The sequence below is a fragment of the Netta rufina genome (genome assembly GCF_964035555.1).
Source record: "Netta rufina genome assembly, chromosome: 2".
NCBI lineage: Eukaryota > Metazoa > Chordata > Aves > Anseriformes > Anatidae > Netta > Netta rufina.
The window spans coordinates 44,413,407-44,433,244 of record NC_140124.1 but is presented as its reverse complement, the minus strand read 5'-3'; the positions used below and the strand labels follow the sequence as shown (position 1 = coordinate 44,433,244).

Genomic DNA, 19,838 nt, shown 5'->3' with positions numbered 1-19,838 from the left:
CACATCTGAGTGCTCTCTGAATGCTCTCTGAGAAGGAGACAGGGCTGTCCTGTTGTTGTGACTTGCTTTCTGCAGCTGACTTCTCTTCTGTGAAATATTCTGTGCTGTTAAAGGTAATTTGCTGACTGTAACACTGAATAACTCTTTGGATGTCTTGAGGGCTTTTTTCCCCCCATAGGCTTTACTATTTAATTCTAAACTGAATAAAAGGTTAGTCATAGCCAAATAAAATCTGTATTTAATACCTGCTCAACCCTTAGAGCCACTGTAGGGAAATTACAGACGGTACCGTGTAGCAATGCAGCATTTTCAAAATGCTGCTTATCCTACCAGCCAGCCAGCTCCACTACTACTCACTAGTGGGAATTTTAAGAACTCCATAACCCTGTTAACACATTGTCCTCTAAACCTTCTCTGATAGGGCTGAACATGCAATGAGTGTTAAGTGAGGGGCAGAAATTATCAGTCATGTCTGCAACATCCTTTGCCCATCTGGATTCTTGGGATCAAGCAACTACTCCGATTGTAGCTTTTCCTTCTGTGGGAACATTAATAGGATCTCTATCACGTAGAAGGTATCTTCTGCATGACTGCTTGTTTTCTACACTGTTGGCATCTCTGAGAGATTTGGCTCAAGCTGTCCAAGGGTTTCAAAAGGAACTGGTGGTATAGCAGATAGCATGATCACACTTTCTTTAGGAAACTGAGCTAGAAAATGACCATGCTTGGTCTACCTTGGGGTATCTCCCCTTGCTAGCAGAGACTTTAGCTTATCATTCACAAGTGGGGATGGCATAGCATGGGACAGCACATTATTGACCCCAGGTGTCTGCCCTGCCCCACGAACAACCTGTCCATGAGACAGCTGCAGAATCGCTGCCTCGTACTGAAACCAGCAACAGTTCACAGCAGGATCCTCTGAACAGGGTTTGGATTACTTGCAAAGCAGCTCAGCCATTCAGGAAACCAGTGTGGGAATGAGTAGTTAGTGTTGGTAACCTCCTCTGCCATCCCAAGCGGTGGTACCTGTTCTGGCAAACTGCACTGTGAGCCGCACTGACGCCAAAAAATAGATAAATCATGGAAGCACAGAATTATGAGGGTTGGAAAAGCCCTCCAAGACCATCTGGTCCAACCACCAGTGTCACCCAGTAAACCACATCCCCAAGTGTCAGCTCCAGCTGCACGCAGGTGTAACAGAGATGGGGAAAGGAGGGGGAAAAGGGAGGCCTGTGTGCTTGTTCACGTCTGAGCGAGCATCCTCAGGTGCACCAGAGCGGTGCTTTGTGTCTGGATTAAGGTGCTGGTTTATTTTACTGTGGTAACTGTAGAATAGATGGGTGCTACCCAGACTGTAGGGCCGAGTCCTGGGGTGGTGTGTGGCACCTGGCGGCGGGCAGCAGCCCACAACCCCCAGCAGCTCGCTGGCGGCGTGAGGAGGGCCGGCAGCGGTGCCGCCCCCAGCATGGCGACAGGGAGCGGAGGAGCGGCTGCGCCGCCCTGCCCGCCCCGTCCCGTCCCGTCCCGCCTCCCTCGCCACAGGCACAGGGCGCTGGGCGGGCGGCCTCGGGGCCGGCGCTGCTGCCGCCGCCGGTGCCCTGTTCAGAGCTGGGCGGCGGAGGATGGCGGTGGCAGCGGCAGCAGCAGCAGCAGCAGAGGCAGCAGCGGGTCGGTGCCGCCGCTCTGGGGCAGCCAGCGCCGTGCCGAGCAGCTCATGGTGGCGCCGCCGAGTCCGCGCCGGGGCCGCCCGCTGAGCCGGATCGCGGCGGGCGGCTCTCGCCTCCCCGCAGCCAGCAGCAGCAGCAGCCGCCGCCGAGCTCGCCTGCTCCCCTCCCCGCTCCTCGCAGCGCCCCCGCCGGGGCCGGACTCCCAGCGCCGCCGGGAAGGAGGAGGAGGAGGAGGAGGAGGCGGAGGAGAAGGGCAGCCGAGGGACCATGGGGGCGAAGCAGAGCAGCCCGACCGCCGCCAACGGCCGCACCCGGGCGTACTCGGGCGGGGACCTGCCCTCCTCCTCCTCCTCCTCCAGCACTAACGGGAGGGCGGCGGGCGGCGGCGGCGGGCGGGCGGCTCACTCGGCAGCGGCTCCGGCTCCTCACGCCGCTCCCGGCGGCTCGGCAGCGGCAGCCGCAGCCCCGGGGGGAGCCGCGGGGTCGGCGCCCCGCAGCAGGTCCCTGGGAGCCGCCGCTGCTGCTGCTGCTGCTGCTGCTTCCAGCAGCGCCGGGAGCCGCGCAGCGCAGCCCGCCTTCAGCATCCCCCACAGCAGCGGCCCCTACGGCTCGCAGGACTCGGTCAGCAGCACCCCGGAGGAAGGCGGCCGGGAGAGAGCCCCCGGGGGAGGCGGAGGCTCCGGTGCTGGCTCCGGGGGTGGTGGAGGTGGAGGTGGCTCCGGGGGACCCCGGCTCGTCATCGGCTCGCTGCCCGCGCACCTCTCGCCGCACCTGTTCGGAGGTAAGGGAAAAGGGTTTTTTTTGGGGGGGGGGGGGGGGGGTTTGGGGGGAGCGCAGAGCCGGTGGCTGTGTAAATGCTCTCGCCGGCTGCTTACATAATTAGGGTTTAATTGGATCATGTGCCTGCCCCCGACCCGCTGCAGTTGCCCGTTAGGAGCTGCCCGTTCCGCTTGCGGGGCGCGCTGAGGCCCTGGGGAAGGCGAGGGAAAGCAGAAGCTCAAAAAGTTTCTGTATTTATTTTACCCCCCCTAACAGAGCAGAGCAGCAGCTCTGTGCCTCGCTCTGTGCCTCTCAGGGCACAGCGCTGTCCACGGCTCCGGGGAGCAGCCTCGCAGAGACAGGAGCAAGGTGTTGAGGCAGGAGGCGAAGCCACCCCAAATTCACCAAGAAGCAGAGGCCCTCTAAAGACTCACACTAAACCCAGAGCAGTCTTTTTGTCTTTCCTGCACTGTTTAGATGAATTAGGTTTGCGTTTCACCACCTGGGTTCTTTACCTTGAAGTCAGAAACACTCAGCACGGAAGTTGCAGAGTGCTTCGGGTGCTGCTTATTTAAAGGTCATTGTTCCTACAAGTCAAACATTAAGGTCCAAGGTGACCTTTTTGCCTTTTTTTTTTTAACGGATTCACTCTTTCCATAAATCTAATGCATATCAGAGAAGATACGTGTTGTAACTACCAACCAGCCTCCAAAAAAAAAGCTTTATTTTTGGAAGGTGGAGGGTTAATGTGAAATTTCCCCGTTGCTGTATTTCAATTAATGGGTTTGTGAATGCCGTCTGCAGCCGACTGGGTTTTTTTCTTCTCTGTAAGGCGACCTGTTGGTAGCCAAGGCAGGAGTGCCTTCGGTCCGAGCCTTGCGGGGAGCGCAGGGCTGCTGTCACGTGCCAGCCTCCATCCATCGCTGCTGTGCTGACCTGGAGGCATCAGAGCTGTTCCTGCCTGGGTCTGAAACCGTCTCCTCCCAGCGCACTGGTTGGACACAACAGAGAGCTGTCAAGCCCTATCATAATGAAGGAGTATTTGCCCTTAAGAGAGAAAACAACTGTTCTCATAGTACCAAGCTGCCGAATAGTAGTGCTTTGTTGCAGGGGTGCTCGCTATAGCATCGCAGTAGCTTGCGGGAAGAAGGTACATGCGTTCCTTTCAGTGATGAAAGGATGCCCTATCGCTGGCTTGTGCGGTTCGTACTAAGCACGAGGGAATCATTAAAACGTGTAGGCAGTTCTTGCTCAGAGGAAGAACTTATTTCTTCTCCCTGCTTTACTGTTGTCTCACAACCCGACTTGCTGCAAGGAGGGACTGGATTAAATATGAGTGCACTGACAAGGAGCAGCAATCTAGGAAACTGTTCAGATGCAGGAGGGTCTCTTCAGGGTAACTCTGATTATGCTTTTCTATGACAGGTCAAAATGTGTTAGTTGCTGTACTACAGCATATTTTGTCTTTCACAAATCTCTGAAATTGGAATATTAAAGAGGATAGGGGCTGAGATGATGCAGAGCTTGTTGCTTCTGCTGGTGCAGGAGGAAAAGCACCAGGAGAGGCGCATGCTCTTCATCTACTCACTAATGAATAAGGAATGCCATATGTTGAGGTTTTGGGTAGCAAGTGTTAAAATGCACTGTCCTTTGGTGGTCATGAGATGATCATAAATGCTCTATTTTTTCGTGTTCTAAAAATCTTAGTATTTCCTATCAGGGTGAGTAGCTGTTTAATCATAATACTGCGATACTTGTGGAAAAAAGCCTTACTTGAAACACTTCTTTTTTTCCCCCTCAATTTAAATATTCTGTGATATCAGTGATACAACTCCACGTCACATTGAATGTAGGCATCCTGATCTAGTTGCATGCTTTGTGTCTGTCTTCCTGATTCCTCATAACAAGTAGTGCTTGGAATGAGTAGCCCCACTGAAGATCACAAATTGGTAGCATCAGCATGGTGAAAAATAACTTGAAGGATTGTTTTTGTCCTGATGGTAACTAGCTCAAGCTTGTCTAGGTGTGGTATCTGGCATTTAACTTGTGTATTAAATGCATGCTTGAAGTTCCCTCCCTTGTGTTGTAACTTGCAAATTGACTGAATTGTTCCTTTTTGTCTTGAAAACTGCCTCAATTAATTTCGAGAATTAGCACAGCAATTCTATTCAAATTAAAGAAGAGCAAGAGTAACTTCAACAAGTTGCACTGAATCTTTGGCTCTTTGTGTTTTCAGGCATACTGCTTGGCTTCATCAATCAGCGGTGCGTGGGCGTTACATTAGTTAGATTACTGTAATTAATTTGCCATTAGTGAATTACAATCCATTGTCACTTTTACTGAGCAGCTTTGCATACAGAAGTAATGTATAAATATTAATTCTGTAGCGTAGCACACTGAAGCCTATACAGTGCTTATTAATATGCCATTAATGTGCTAGAAAATAGAAGGTATTATGATGTGGGACGTTAAAGTATGGGAAAGTATGATGAGTTAGCTGCTCTGTTCCTTCGGTAGGAGTCTACCTACTTGTAGTAGTCTGTCTAGTCGTAGTTAGGTCGTAGTTAGGGCAGCCTCTTCTGGCTCTGAGGGCCTTGTGGTCCTGGCAGGCCTTAGGGTCAGAGTGTAATGGAGGAAATACGGCCATGCACAGTACGTGTTAGCTCAGAGCTGGGTTTGCTGACAACTTGAGGCCTTGGTCCCACAGAATAAAACCAAAAGAAACCCATGCAACATAGTTGAATGTGTGACAAGCACTCCTGGGGGAAGCTGAGGGCAGAAAGCAGAGCGAGGGCCAAATTTCCTAAGACTTTATGGTGCTCCCAGACATAGGGGCCAGGCCTGCGCGTGATGTCCAAGGGGACACGGCGCCTGTAGGGTGATAACTGTGGAGCTGTGACCAGTATCTTCCTGCTCTGGTCCTCCACAGATAGGACTTCCCCTCTCTCCCTGCCCCAAAGTAAACATGCTTACTTCTCTAAGAGCAGCCTGTAAAAGAGGTGGCCTTGGGATCCACGGTTAATTTCGTTTTTCCACTCTGTTTCGAGGCAGTATTTCTTCATCGACTGTCACCACTACAGCGAAGCTACTGCTGTAGTTGTAATGTAGCCTCTTTTTGTCAATGACACGTGCCACAATTGGCTCAAACTGGACCATCTCACAGAATTTTCTTTGTTTTGGGTAACTGCTGGTGTGCTACTTCTGTCACTTGAAATGCTGACAGCTCCTTAGAGCCCCCTTTATGTTCGTGATCCTATTTCTGGGTGGTCACAACAGGGAGAATTCCTGGTGAAATCACCTGCTAGAAATACACTTGGAGTGTTCAGATTTAAATTGCTTCTTGAGGGCATTGAGAGAAGGCAAGAATAAAGACATACTTCTTTGTGATTTCTCGTAGAAACAAATATGTAAGAATCCAGCTGTAGAAAACAAATGTTTTTTAAAAATTTTCCACATCAGTTCTTCATTAAGGTTGATTGAGCAGTGAAGTGTTATACAAAACCTCATGTTGTCTTACATACAATCATACACAATTTTATATGATGTGCATATATAGACAGGTTTTAAATATATAATTTCAGATACAACTGTTGACATCTTTCAGGCCTGCTTCAAGACTTGGAGTAATAATTCAGATGTTAGGTTGCTTCTCTCCAACTTTATTAGGGGAAGGAAGTTTGTTGCATTCTACTCAAGCCAAATAATTATCAGGCTATTTCATGAAGTATCTTACAGTGCAGGATTTATTGCCAGCCACTGAATGTATGTAATGCTGTATGGGTAGTATCTTGTATGTGTTTTATAGTAGTGTTTGACTGCAACAATAGCTGGTGGAGGCAATGAATGACTTCTCCTTGCTATGGAAGAAGGTTCCTTTCATCTTTCTCACACCTTTTTTTTGGGCATCAAGTATCTTCTGGTCACTTCCTTGCCCTTCTCTCCCAGTGTCATGCAAGTTCAGTTGCTTTGCGAAACCACGAGTGTGAAACTTAAACACTTCAGATTTCAGTGCTGTTCCTGTTTCGCCAGCCAAAGCTGTAGCTCTGATGTCTTTGCCCCCCCCTAACTTGGGAAAAGTGTTGGGAAGCATGCTTTGCTATGAGACTATTTGGGATATCCTCCTTCATCTGTGTGTGTGTGTAGCATTTTAGAAGCAGTGAGACTTGCTGTTGAAGCTTCACCCTGTTTTTTAATGTTTGAGGAAGGCCAGCAGATATTCAGTACAAGATACACTTCTCTAAATTACTTCCCAACCATTCAGAGTGAGGAAGGATTGTAAGGTTTTTGTCTAATAAGTTATTGCTTTTCCATACAAACTCTCTCTTTCTTTAGAGATATGGTAACACTGCTGTTTGCAGTTGTAAACACACAAAAAAAATCCCATGTGTGTTTTCAGATAGTCTTGCTCTTGCTGTTCATAGGTCTTCCAAGATGCAGTACAGTGAAAACTAAGGGGCTGTTTTGATTTCTTCCTCTTCACTTGGCTGCAGCAGTGAAACACAATAACATCCATGTTTGTCCTCTTTGGGAAATGAGAGCAATAACTATGAAAGGCTGACTGATTTCTGCTGATTGTAGAAGAAGGCTAAAATTGAGACAGGTTTGCAAGTTGGGAGAAATACAGACATGTCTGTACAGATGCACGCACCTTCACAACAACCACAGATTGTGAGGGAGATAGATGTGTGCCTCATTTTCTCTTCAGTTATACCTACGAGTTGACTCCAAAGTGAAAGAGAAGAGTCTTGTTAGCAGTTATTGAAGATGTTTCAATCAGATGAAGGGTTTTGGAAACGTATTAGCATCCCATTAACTACAGTGCAGGTTAAAAAAAATACAATAATAAAAATTCATTGTGCTAGGAAAGCAGTCCAAGGACAAATCGAATGATAAGGAGTTCCTGAATATTTTTTATGACAGATGGCTTTGGGGAATCTGATCCCTTTTTAGGGTCTTTCTCTTCTGTATTTAGTGGGCTCTGCTGTTGTTCCAGCTTACATATAGTGAGCAGCAGGGGCACAAACGCTCCTAAGGAGCAGATGGGGGACAAGAAAAAAGAAGTAGAAGGTCTGCCACCACTTGCCCCAGCTCAAAGAGTGCTTTTAGTCTCAAATGTTACATGTCCAGACAAATGAGCTAAAAGAACTAAAGGAGCAGTGTCTGGATCTGCCAGCAGCTCTAGTGAAGCCCTTGGGACCTGTTTTTGGTTTCCTTCAGATGAAGAGGGAGCCAGGGCTCTGCAATGATGAGAGATCTCCTGCCTGGTAAACAAAAGGTGTTAGGAGAAGCCAAATAATAAGAATGGCAGTACTGCGTTTAGGGAAGAAACTTAAATAGTTAATGATCTGAAGAAAGGGAAGCTGGCTTAATTGTAATGCCATATATAAATATTTCTTTTGGCTATCAAGACGGCGCTAACACCTGACCGAGCCTTTGGAGTGCCAGTTCAAACAAGGCCTTCCTCTTTAATTTCTTCTAATCCAGCCGTGATATCCTGACAGCGTGTCTCTCCTTGCGTTCTCTCACGTAATTGCAGACTCCACTCCAACAACCTTCCAAGGCATTTCTTTGTCTTGTGAAGAAAGCCTTTTGTCACTGCTAAAAATTCGAACCTATTTTTAAAACACGTTGCCTACCCATCTGCTTGAGTACATTCTCTCCTCTTCTTGCCAGCTGTTCACGGAGAAGTTCATCATGTAAATGTTCTTGATTTGCTGTTTTAGTCTTGCTCAAAACTTTCAGTTTTGGAACAATGTCACCGAGGTTTTTGGGGAGGTTCTCCCTGCTATTTGCAGATGCATGAACCAAATTTATATTATTTTCAAGATTTTTCTGCAGCGTGTCTACTGCTCGTTAATGTTTTAATTAGTTTCAGGAGAGACCTGTGTTCGTTTCTACAGATTGTGTCCATTTACTGTGGTAAAGGAATGTGTTGTCCTTGAACCTGTGCAAAGGAGGAGCGAGAAACCTCTGATTGCTAAGGGGTTTTATTTTTGGAATATCTTTAAAGGCATGCACCTCGGAAATCAAAAACAAATGATTTATGCTTTAAAAAAAAATAACCTGAGTAAAACCAGAACAGCATTTCATATGCATACAAGAAATTATTTTTGCTTTCTACTCTCTTCTTAATTATCTCCTAAGCAAATGCCTGAGTTCCCAAGGCCACCTTTCTTTGTAAATGATCGTCATCATGACTCTCTCAAGGATGTCTCAGCGTGCATCCAGAGCTCTCTGGTGCCTGTTATTTGATAGGCTTCAGATTCCTGACACCTGCAAAAATGGGAGGCTAAGCCACAGTAGGAATGAGGCTTGTTCAGCCTGGGTGCACGCTTCTGTGCCCTGCGTGTAAATTGCATCGTATTGACCTGGAGAGATCAGGAAGCACACAGGGAAGTCTTGTAGGGCTTGGGATGTTTGAGTGCCTGCCAAACAGAATTAATAGTGTTGTATGTGAATCGCCTCCGTTACTCGTATACTCCTCCAGGAATTGACCTACCTGGGTGTTTTCTTCGTCCTTGTGTGCTCTGTCTAAAATTCAGACCACCGCAGACTGAGCAGTCCCCAAAGAGCGGGCGTGCTGCATACCATTGTGGATATTTTTAGGAGATTCTGTTTGCTGACTGACTTTAGCGTGCTATAAATACAGAGTTCTCATCTGGCATGCACTTTGCATGTCTTCTAGTAACTTATAATAAATTCACCTAAGAATAATGGCAAGAAAAAAATGAGCTGTTACAATTTATTTGGCTTTCCATACCGAGTGTCACTTATATAAAGCAATTATTTAGCAACACCGGCTCTAAATGTTTTTTGAAACTAGTGGTGTTCCAAAACGCTTCCTAGCTGGGCTGCCATAATTAGTCCCTGTGTCAGGTTGATTTATACTGTGATTTCATTACTGTTTCAAGAATTGAAGGTGGAGTTGTTGGATGTGAGAGGTTAGCTGAGCATCTGGAGCATTATCAATGCTAGGTGATTACATTCTTTGCTATGTCAGTGCTAGCACGTTGCCTGAACATGCATAATGGCTATTCTCTGGAGACAAATGAAGCTTTAGTTATGATTCTCCTGGATTTATTTTTTTTTTTTCCTGAAGTATAGGTGTACATACATTTGCTTGAGTTGAAATATAGCTAAGGCATTTCCAACATGTTTTTTGAAATTATTAAGACTCAGTGCAGGACGAGGGGAGAGCTGTGGTTCGTTAAAATATAGATGCATCTGTCTTAGGATATTGAATTTGACACCAAAATGAAGGATGGATTTGTGCTGAATTTTGCCAAGCGTAACCTAAATGCAGTTCTTCTGTACTCCTAAAATAAAAACTGTGTCATAGTGCACACTAATAGCTGTGGCCCTCATGAAAGGAATTTAAAACTGGTAAAGTTTTCCATGTGCAGCCAAAAAGAAGTCAGCCCTGACGTGCTTTGTGCACGCTCCTAGAACACAGAGACAGTATTTTGAGAATCTGAAAATACTTTATTTTTTAATGAAAACTGGACCAATCTGGTGATAGTCTTTCAGAAAACTTACAAAATCAACTGTCTCCCTGCCAAGAATCTCTGCAGGGCACTGTACAGTGCCCTGAAAATCACGCCACCATTGAATCCTGATTTCTGCGGCTATCCTGAGTTTTTATTTCTTGTGGACTGAAACAGCATCACTCCTACCTGAGTCCTGAGCGTGGGCATGGAAGGGAATCCTGCCTGGCTTCAGAAGATCCTGTGGCCCTACCAGATAGGGCAGTGCACTGTCAGTTAAGTAAATTTCAGAGGTAATGGTCGAGGATCTCCGGAGTATAAAGACTGGCGGCAGTAACAAAATGCAGCGCTCTGGTCATTTAACTGCTTTCACCAGCAGGCTGTCTTCTTTCTTCTCAGTCTTAATTGCACCGTCAAGGGTGACTGAAGTAGCATAAGATGCCATACTCGATTTGCTGGCCCTTTCCTTGGGAGTTTTGCTATTCTTTGCCAAGAATGAGTGTAAAAATCACACATCTGCATTCTGGATGTTGGATATGAAGCCTGTGCAGCAAGTGACTCAGGGCTCCTGCAGCCTCTGCCTCCGGATAACCATGATTCATCTTCAGAGGTGATTTTGAAGAAGGGTGCTGAAAGACGGTATTACTGGGCTTAGGTGTGAACTGTCCAAAGATAGGGTTGTGCATTACACCTTTCCTTTCGTTTCTCAGCATTGTGATTTTGCAACCTCAGTGGCTGATTAGGGTTAGCTTTCCTATCCCTGTTATTTGCATATGGGTATAGTTGTTAGAGGCAGTCAGATCAGTGTGGATAGATACTAGTTTGCTTTCGATATTCAGGTCAGTATAAAATGTATGCCAAGTAGATTGCTTGTCTGACTTTAAAAACAAACCAAAAACCAACAAAAGCCCTAACCCTTTTGTTAAAGCTGTGTGGATTTATTAACGTATTGCAGTTCCAAAATAATAAAATGCAATTGTAAAACTACTTCTATATATTTAATGCGTCATGTATGTACTCCACCATCACAATAAAGCCATAAAGCTGTTGTTGGTTGATGAGAAAATGATTCCTGGATCCACATGCCAATGAAAACAGCCTGAAATTCATGTATGTAAAGGGCTGCATGCTATGAAAGAAATTCCTTTTGAATGTTTAATTCAGCTGTCCTAACATTTAGATACTAGATGACAAGTGTACAGCAATTGCTTGGCTTTTTAAGTACCAAACTGTATTGCTCTTCAGTGAGATTTAATTGTGTTTCTCCGTCAGTTCAGCCTTGGATTAGTTTATATCCAAATGTCTCATATCCATGAATTTGTCTGTTTTGTGACTGATAACATTTCAAAGACCGATGAAACTGGGCTCCTTTGTAATCATGGATGTGAAAAGCCAAAGCGTTTAAAATGTTTTTGAAGGAAACTATAATGCTGAAATAGCTTTCAGTTTAGAGGAAATACAGATTATATTGCTAGCATAATAAAGCACGTGCTAAAATAAACTGGCTTTTGTGTGCTCGATAAGTCCAAGATCCAGCGACTCATGCGGTTGAGGGAGTGGAGGAAGTGTTCATCGCAAACGTGGGGCTGGTTCTGCTGCAAACAAAGAAATAAGATGGCTAAAGCAAATACTGGGGCTTGTGTTGCGCAAGTGCGGGAGATGACGTGTTCGGCTCTCCTTTGTCTCCCCGCTGTGCCTCTCCACTTGTGAGGCACGCAGTTGCATTCAGCTGATGGAGTCAAAAGGAAATGATCAACACGTTTGGAGCCGGAGGGCAAGCCTTCTTATTTTGGTTTTCTAGTGGGCTTGGTGGCTATGTTGTGACTTTTTGTCTACAGGTGTCTGTCGTGCTAGCAATCAACCTTCTAAATGTCTTTAATGATTGAACATTTTGCTTTCAGAAAAGTTCAAAAGAGTTTTAAGCTTGCGTTACGCCATTTCTTGACATTAAGCAGTTTAATGTGTTCATGACAGCTGTTGATCTGTGAAAAGTGGACTAGGAACTAGGCTTTATGAAGACCACTTGGGCTGACAGCACTGTTGAGATTGCCTTATCCGTGTGGATAGGATCAAGCTTATGCTGTCATGAAACCTAAGGTCTTGGAGTGGTTGTCTGTCAAAAGCACCATAGTTTTTAAATTCTGCCCCCTATTGACTCTCTTTAAGGATCTGGCCATCTTTAATCTTTGGGCAAGGTAACTTTGACTACTGGCTGAATTTTTTATAAAACTCATCAAGTATTTGCCTGTTTTTTCTATTAAGTGAGAGAACAAAACATTTCCAGTGGTTCTGCTGCAGTCCTTGCTTTTAGTAGCACTAGAAAAGTCAGTGGGAATGAATTTCTCTAAGTTCTTTCCTAAGGATTCTTCTCAACACTTGGAAAAAAAAATACTCTGAACAGTCTTTATAAATGTTCACTATGGCTTGCCTTATGTTTGTTGTCACAGACACGGCAGTCTTTCTCTGCAAAATACTTGCTTATGTGTCGTTGTTGCTTGATTTTTAATAGTGTTTTAATGATATTGACCTCCATTTTAGCTGAATTTTAACATACTGATGAAAATATTGGCATACAAATTTTATATTTTATCATGATATTTTGCTGGTGCAAAACATGCACTCCACAGCAAAGCTAGGAGTAGCCAAAAGTATCCAAAAAGTGTGCTGGAGTGGTGGCATTTGCATTTTACTATCCACAGATAATTTTATTTTTCCCATCTCCTCAATTGTGACGATAGTTCATTAGTTAACTAATGAAAGTGGCAGGTGTAAGCATGGTTTTGAATGACAGCATAGCATGTGGCATTGAATGCTGTTGGCTTTTCAAGTCTGAAAAGCTCCATGGCCACATTGTCAGTTTGGTGGTACTTCTGGCTTCATAGCTATGCTGAGAAAAAGGGTGCTGGGCTAATGTAGCTGCCTTTTAATACTGGAAATCTCTCTAGCTGCAGCTCTGATATAAAGAGATGGGAATGGGAAACCTGAAGGTATTCTGGTCCACGTGAGATGCTATAAATTTAGGGATATTCAGGTTCTTCTCTTTGCTTGCAGGTTAGACAAGCAAAAGTGATGCATAATTTGTCAACATGAGGAAGACTCTTAATTGCCTGCAAGTAGTAAAATGTCTCTACTTGATTTAACTGTGATGATTGTAAAATATTCTGAGAACAAGTGCTACAAAACTATACTAATTTTATAAGATTCATCGCTAAGGTCTCTTATTTTTCGTCCTTGTCCTGTCATGGATTTGGACTTGCTCAGCTGTTTAACAGCTGTGTCCTGCAGTAGCCTGTTCTTAATTCTGAAACTCTGTTAGCCATAGCATGCAAACAGTCTTTGAAATATGTTAACATCAAATGTTTGTATCAAATGCGGCTGGCCTGACTCTATCCACAAAGATTCAGAATGAAATTGAGTGAAAAACGTAAGCACCCCAGAAAACGTTAGCTTCAAAGGGGAGTCCTGTAAAAATACACCAAATTGGTAAGCAAGAAAGAGGAGGAGGAAAATACCTGTATGGAATGGTGGTGTTCGTTATATTACTGTTTTTTGGGGGGAATCAGGGTGCACAGCTGTGAGTGTGCTAATACAAATGTTTTCCAATTTCTTAAACTGTGGTCCTTAACACACAAAAGCCATGTCTGTATAGCTTATTGAGAGCCTCCCCTTTTTTATTTCCCTTTTTCTGCCCTATTGAAGTTTTCTGTGTGGATGAGTCATTTAGCTTAAACACCAATATGGAAGTGCTGTTGGGAACAAAAAAAATAAATCTGCAGAAATACTAATTTAGCCAGATTTTAAATTGTTCCTTTGTTTAAAATGAAATAAAAAGGAAAGTGTATTAGTTCAGAACTTTTTCTTTCCCCTGTAGAAAGAAATAATTTGGGGTATTTTATATATATATACATATATATATGTTTTCTTTTAATCTGTACCCCTAGTTTTAATGGGGGAGGAATGCTGGAGAGAAATACACTAAAATCCTTAACTTGTACATCAAGAAGAAGAGAGGTCATTTTGATGAAATTCTTTATTTTAGGGTATCAATTTTTTGGTATTTTCTTATCTTCAGTTTTTCTAACTTGCATTTCCCCTAGCTTAAAAATTGCCGTGTAACATTTCCTTTTTGTTAGCAATATTTTTGAAATGCACACAATTAAAAATTATTTTGATTAAACTTGCTTCCTCAGAGATCCAACTGGGTACGTGTGTGTACATACAGCACGAGTCATGAAGGCCTGGAATTCAAGTGTCAACACATGAAATCCTAATCCTATCAGTTTTCTGTTTATGCCTTCCAAACGTACAAATTTACCAAATGACACAGTTGTAAGTCAATTTCTGTCATGTTAAATTTGATGCACAGTTACGAAGGGAAGGAAAGCATCAAGTCAATACCTTGTTTTTCTTGCATTTTCCCTATTGTATTTTATCTCTAAAATATTTACCTTTGTTTTCTTTCAGTCAGTGATAAACATACTAGGTATAATGTTTTTAAGATACTTGAACAGCTAAAACACTGTGAGGACAGCTGTAACTAAGTCTGTGAGTCTTGCACGTGCAAAATTTTGGGTGTACACGCAAATCTGCCTTGAAGAGCGTAATCCCATTTGTCAGGAATTGTCATATGTCACTGACAAGAATTCTTTCTTCTGCTTACATGAAAGGAACTATTTTGTAATCTCGGCATTCACCCTTGAAATTAAGACATTTCTAGTCCCTTTCCAGGAAGTTCTAAATTGTAAGCTAATTTTAATGGTGCCTTTCTAACTCTGAAAGCCAACAAACTGTATAAAAAATGGACCCTCCAAGTGAGGTTTAGGAATATCCCCAAAAGTACTTGTCCATGGAGGGATAAGAAGAGAGGAAAGATACTTTGTCAGCTCTATAGTCTGCTCATGTTGTATACAGTACTTAAACACCGCGTTTTCCTTTCTCATGGTGTACTGGAAAGCAACAGGCCTTTCTCTCAATGTTGTAGATGAATTTTCATGATTGTTTTTAGGTTAGTAGGCATATAATGTCTTTTTCCCTAAAACAGGTACACGAAAGGGGTTACAGGAATAGATTTAAGTAATGATAATGTGTGGATGAAGGTCTCTTTGGTGGTTATAGGACTTGAAGATACCTTGAGGTTAACAGCTGCTTCCCAGTACTGCAGTGATCAGCTAGGTTTAGTCCGTTCTGAGCAGATGATGATCATCTATTCTTTGCTCATGTCTTAATGGAAAGCCACCTCATTACTTCTGAGTTTCAGTTTGACAATTAATGTTACCACTGGAAAACTTTCCCTAATAAGCAAGTTCCTCCTACTGTTTCACTGCCGGTTCCCAATTTTGAATGCATCACTTGCAAATTGGTGCATTTTTATTAACATAGTTCTCTTCATTACAAATGTCAAGGGCTCTTTTTCCTCTGTAATTATACTTGACTCTTTCTAGTTATTAGATATAATTTAAACAGTGTGTAGAGTCTTGAAATGTAGCTGAAAGCTGGTAGGGCTTAGTATCTCATTTTTATTTTTAAATTAAATTTCTTTGTAACAGGCTTGTAGAAAGCTCTCATTTGCTAGATGTCTGACAAAGAAGGACCAGGATGGTAATGAGGCAGACAACATTTAACAACCAAGTAACTGTGTTGAAACACTGAAGCTGCAGTTTCTGTCACCGACTGACTGTCTGCCTAGAAAGATTCAGGAGGATTGATGGATAACAGAATTTGTTAAAAATAAACGTGCTTAGGGAGTTGTGTGGCATTACTGTTTGTGCTAGCTGGTAAACTCGAAGCTGTTTCTTCCTGTACGAACATGGGAGCTGGCTGTGGTTGGGTTGTAAAACTGAAAGCGTCTGGGGCTGCGAGGACTTCCCGTGACACAGACCGAAGTACGGCTGTGACATCCTATGCAAGTTGGCCCTGGAAGTGGAGGCGGTTTGCAGTGGCTTTATGCCCCTATATGTCTCGTCGTCCTTTGCACAAACAGAAAGTAACGCCTTTGCTTCTTTAAGTGGTGAACATTGCCTAAAGACCAAGCGTAAAGCCCACTGAAAGGGCTTGGTTCTGGAAGGACCTGCAGAAGACGTTCTTCAGTGTCCCTACAACCATCGGTTTCCTCACTGTGGGGCTGTGCTTAGTGTCTGGGGGCTGTCATGGAGAGCTCGCCCAGGGCCTTGGGCCCTTGAGGGCCTCGGGACAGGGCCGGTGCTGGTGTCTGGTGTCCATTCAGCACCTATACCCAAACGACACATTGGGACCCCACCAGCAAGAGGCTGCTGGAGGGCCCTCACCTCAGTGGCGGCCATTTGCTGAGCACAGGAGCAGCCGGAGGGGTTTCGAGGACTGCCAACCGCATACATTGGGAGTTAGGGTTAGGGAGAAGGCTTGAGCAGCAGGAGGCTCGCCAGAGGCTAGCCTTTGGAAATAACGTTAGTTTTTCTTGACGAGAGGTGAAAACCTACAAGCTGGGGTTCTGAAATATTTACTTGTGAAAAAAAAAAAATATAGTTTTGCGTCCGGCGGTGCTGAGGTAACAAGATAAGATCCATCTTTTGCGTAGGGGGGAAAAGAACAAAACATGTAAATATTTAATTTCACTTAATAGCTTTCAAGGCCGCGATGGAAAACACAGTAATACTCTGATTCATGTGTGAAAACGGGGTTTGTAAATACTTCAGTGACCTTTTTCCTTTCTCTTTATGCCCCTGCCTGCAGAGAGCTATGTGGATTGAATGTTTTTTGCCCTATTGTTAAGTGCAGTTTATTTAAGATAATACGTGCTTTTTTTCCCCCTGCTTACTGTTATCTTTATACAAACGTCTTGCTGGATTTTCCTTAGGGGTGGGAATCCTAAAGTAAATATTATTTCCTTTTTATGCTGCAGAGCTTTTGGTATATTACCGAAACCATTCCACTAGCTTCTGTAAGAACTTTGGCACCTTCACTCAGTTTACTAGCAAACAAATAAATGAGGAAACCACGTGCATTTCTTACTCACTCTTTTCCCATGAGAAAAAATAGTGTATTTCAGGGGGAGAAGAAAACCCTCTTTTTGCTCTTTCGATCATTGGAATAGACATTTATACATTATATACAATATACATGAATTTCAACTCGTAAATGAAACGTGGAAATACCATCGTTAAACAAAATTAATATTAGAGTTTCCTCATTGTCCTGGTAAAGCTGTGTTTCCAAATCAGTTGTCTCTAACTTATGGCTAACTCTGCTTTATTTAGGTTGGGTCTCTGCCATATGTCTGGGAATTGAGGCAAGCTATTGTACAGTTGCTGGAGGTGCCTTCCACTTGTGGGATTATTATTTTTTTCCCTTAAACTAACTTCATTGGAGGGATCATATATAACATGATTTTATTTATAAGTTCATGGTTTTTAATGAAGTCACATTCTAAAATTTATATCCCTGGTATTGTGATTCCTTAAGTTTGGTAAAAGAAACTGAGTTTTTTCCTGTGTAGCTAAAGAAATGTATGAAGATTGAATAGGGAATGAAACACTGCTAATACTTGCTTGGATGGGGAGGGAGAACGACACATATGGAACCCACCATCTACATTTACATTTTAATAAATTTAAAACTTGCTTTAACAGACTAGCCAGTGCAAGACAAAGACTAGTAGTTTTATAGGAGGCTTTTTTCCTGGCTTTGTTTTTCAAGTTCTTTCTGTAAAACTGTCCCCGAGGGAACAGAGATTGATAATAAATGTTATCATAATTGGTACTTTTATAAATTGCTTGTGTACAAACAGTTTGTCTATTTAAAAAAAAAAAAAAAAAAAAAGAAAAAAAGAAAAAGCTTTGTAGCTTCATATTAATGCATTTTAGATCAGAATTTTTGTGTAAATTGATCTAAAAGAGTCAGACTTGTGTGTACATGCTCTTGCCAGAATATTAATAGATTAGAGGACTGTATTGTTCTTTTAGTACTTTGAATTTATTCCAAAAGGCTTGCTATTTTATTTTGCTGGATTGTACTACCCTCAACTTTATGAGATACCTAGCTGGGTCAAGAGCAACAACAACATACTTCAGGATTTATGATCCCACCTATGTTGAAGGTAATGTGCTGAATTGACATAAACACATCTGAAACTTTTTTTTTTTTTTCTGAAGGGCTCAAATGAACTTTTTTTTACCCTTGAAATGTTGCCATTGCATGTTTCTAGAGTAACTAGATGATAGTCTACCAGGATTAGTCTGTTTCAAGATATATATATAGTGCAACTTGTACGAGTTTTGTTGCACGTAGAAACTGGATGGATGAGTTGAAGTTTTTATTTTACTTTCTGAAGGTCACTATATAGATGTTAAGTGCTGTGAACTCCCTTCCTTAACTTGACTTCTACCCAAAAACATATGCTTGTGTGTAAATATTTATATTCCCACGTGTGTGATACAGCCCTTCCAACTGCATCTGTTTTTTTCCTGGGCAGCTTTCATACACTTTTAGCTAAGGACTGGTTTTACACCAAGAGCAGAATTTCAATCTGTCCTACCACGTTCTGCGGAAAGTACCAGACAGACAGCGTGTCGGACTAAGGCCTTTTGTTAGCAGAACAAGTCTAGCATTCACTTACTCTTCAGCCTTGAGCTGGAGGATCTCCCTGAAAGATTAGGCAGCTGTTAGTCTTCTGTAGCCTGCATACTGCCCTGGGGAGATGTCTTCCAAAACAGAAACTGCTGTTGTAGATTATGGGATTAATAGAATGAATGGTACAATGTCTGCACAGTTCTAGAAAGCAAAGAAACAAGTTTAAAGGGTATTCTTACCACACAGTGCCAGGAATTGTACTCAATATTGCTTCTTCTCAAGGATAAATAAATAAAGAAAAAAAAAAAAAGAGAGAAAAAAGAATAGAAGTAGGTTTCTTTTGTTGGCAGATCTCCTGGTTTACTGATTTTTGATTTGGTACAACTGCTGTAAAAGACAGGTACAGCAAAACCTTTGCTGAAGACAGTGTGTGCTGTTGTAATGATTGACAGGACTGTTAGGCTTCTTGCAGGAGCCTTTAGGAGGTGTTCCTGAAAATGCTAGTTGAAAGCAAAATAAATTAAAAACAACAAACAAGTTTCTTTATAAAACAATGGCAACAACAATAAAAACCAACCTGGAGGCACCAATTGTGTTTTACACGCCTGTGCCTAAACGCAGATAGAGTTTACTGTGGAAGAACTGGAACAAGTCTGTTTTGTTACCAGAGTTAAATAGCTGATGGTTGGCTAAATTTATTGGTGGCCACGCTGTGAAACTTCTTGAAGTTGCTGTTATTGTACTCACTGATGTACAGTGGGCTTGCCTTATGGGGCCTTTTGCCAGGTAAGGAGTAGATTCAGGCAGATGTCCATGTGGGAAAACAGTTACTTTGACCTCTTCTCCTAAAGCCCAGGATAAGAACACCTCCTGGAAAACTGGCAACAGGGTTTAAGAGTGAGGTAGTTATCCATCAAGGGCATCATGGAGGTTTTTGTTTTATAAGCTGCTGAAATTATGTCTTCTGTCTGCTGAACGAGAAGTCTCTCTAAGAGACTAATGGGCCCCTTAGTTGAAGGAGGCAATCTAATCTGAAATGGAAAAATGCCTACAAATAATGTTAATTCTTCGCAGTTCTCAAAACCTGTTCTGTAGCCAAATATTTAAGGGTACAAATTCTTTCTGGCTTGGAGGACTTTTTTTTTTTTAACTGAAAGCATTTTTGAGAACTGTTGTTTGTTTCGCAGATGATTTTGGGAAGTTGATTTTTTTTTTTTTTTTTTTCAACCTAGAGCAAAAGGCTACAGTGAAAAAATGGAAGTAAATCTGTCTCTCTAATTGTTTTGGCATCAGGTTATTGGTAGTGTTCCTTACCTCCAGACTTTAGATGTCTAAGTAGCGATGGAAGATTCATAAATTATTTTTAATGAGTGCCTTACCCTTT

General features: G+C 43.0%; 1 protein-coding gene across 1 annotated transcript in view; it reads left to right on the top strand.

Annotated features, from left to right (window-relative positions):
- Positions 1 to 1,577: 1,577 nt before the first annotated feature.
- ZNRF2 (zinc and ring finger 2) overlaps positions 1,578 to 19,838 on the top strand; it is a 53,056-nt gene continuing 34,795 nt past the window's right edge. Inside the window, exon 1 of the mRNA XM_084282962.1 lies at positions 1,578 to 2,448. Coding sequence (XP_084139088.1) covers positions 1,935 to 2,448 — 514 coding nt within the window. The 5' untranslated portion in view covers positions 1,578 to 1,934. The remainder of the gene's footprint in view (positions 2,449 to 19,838) is intronic.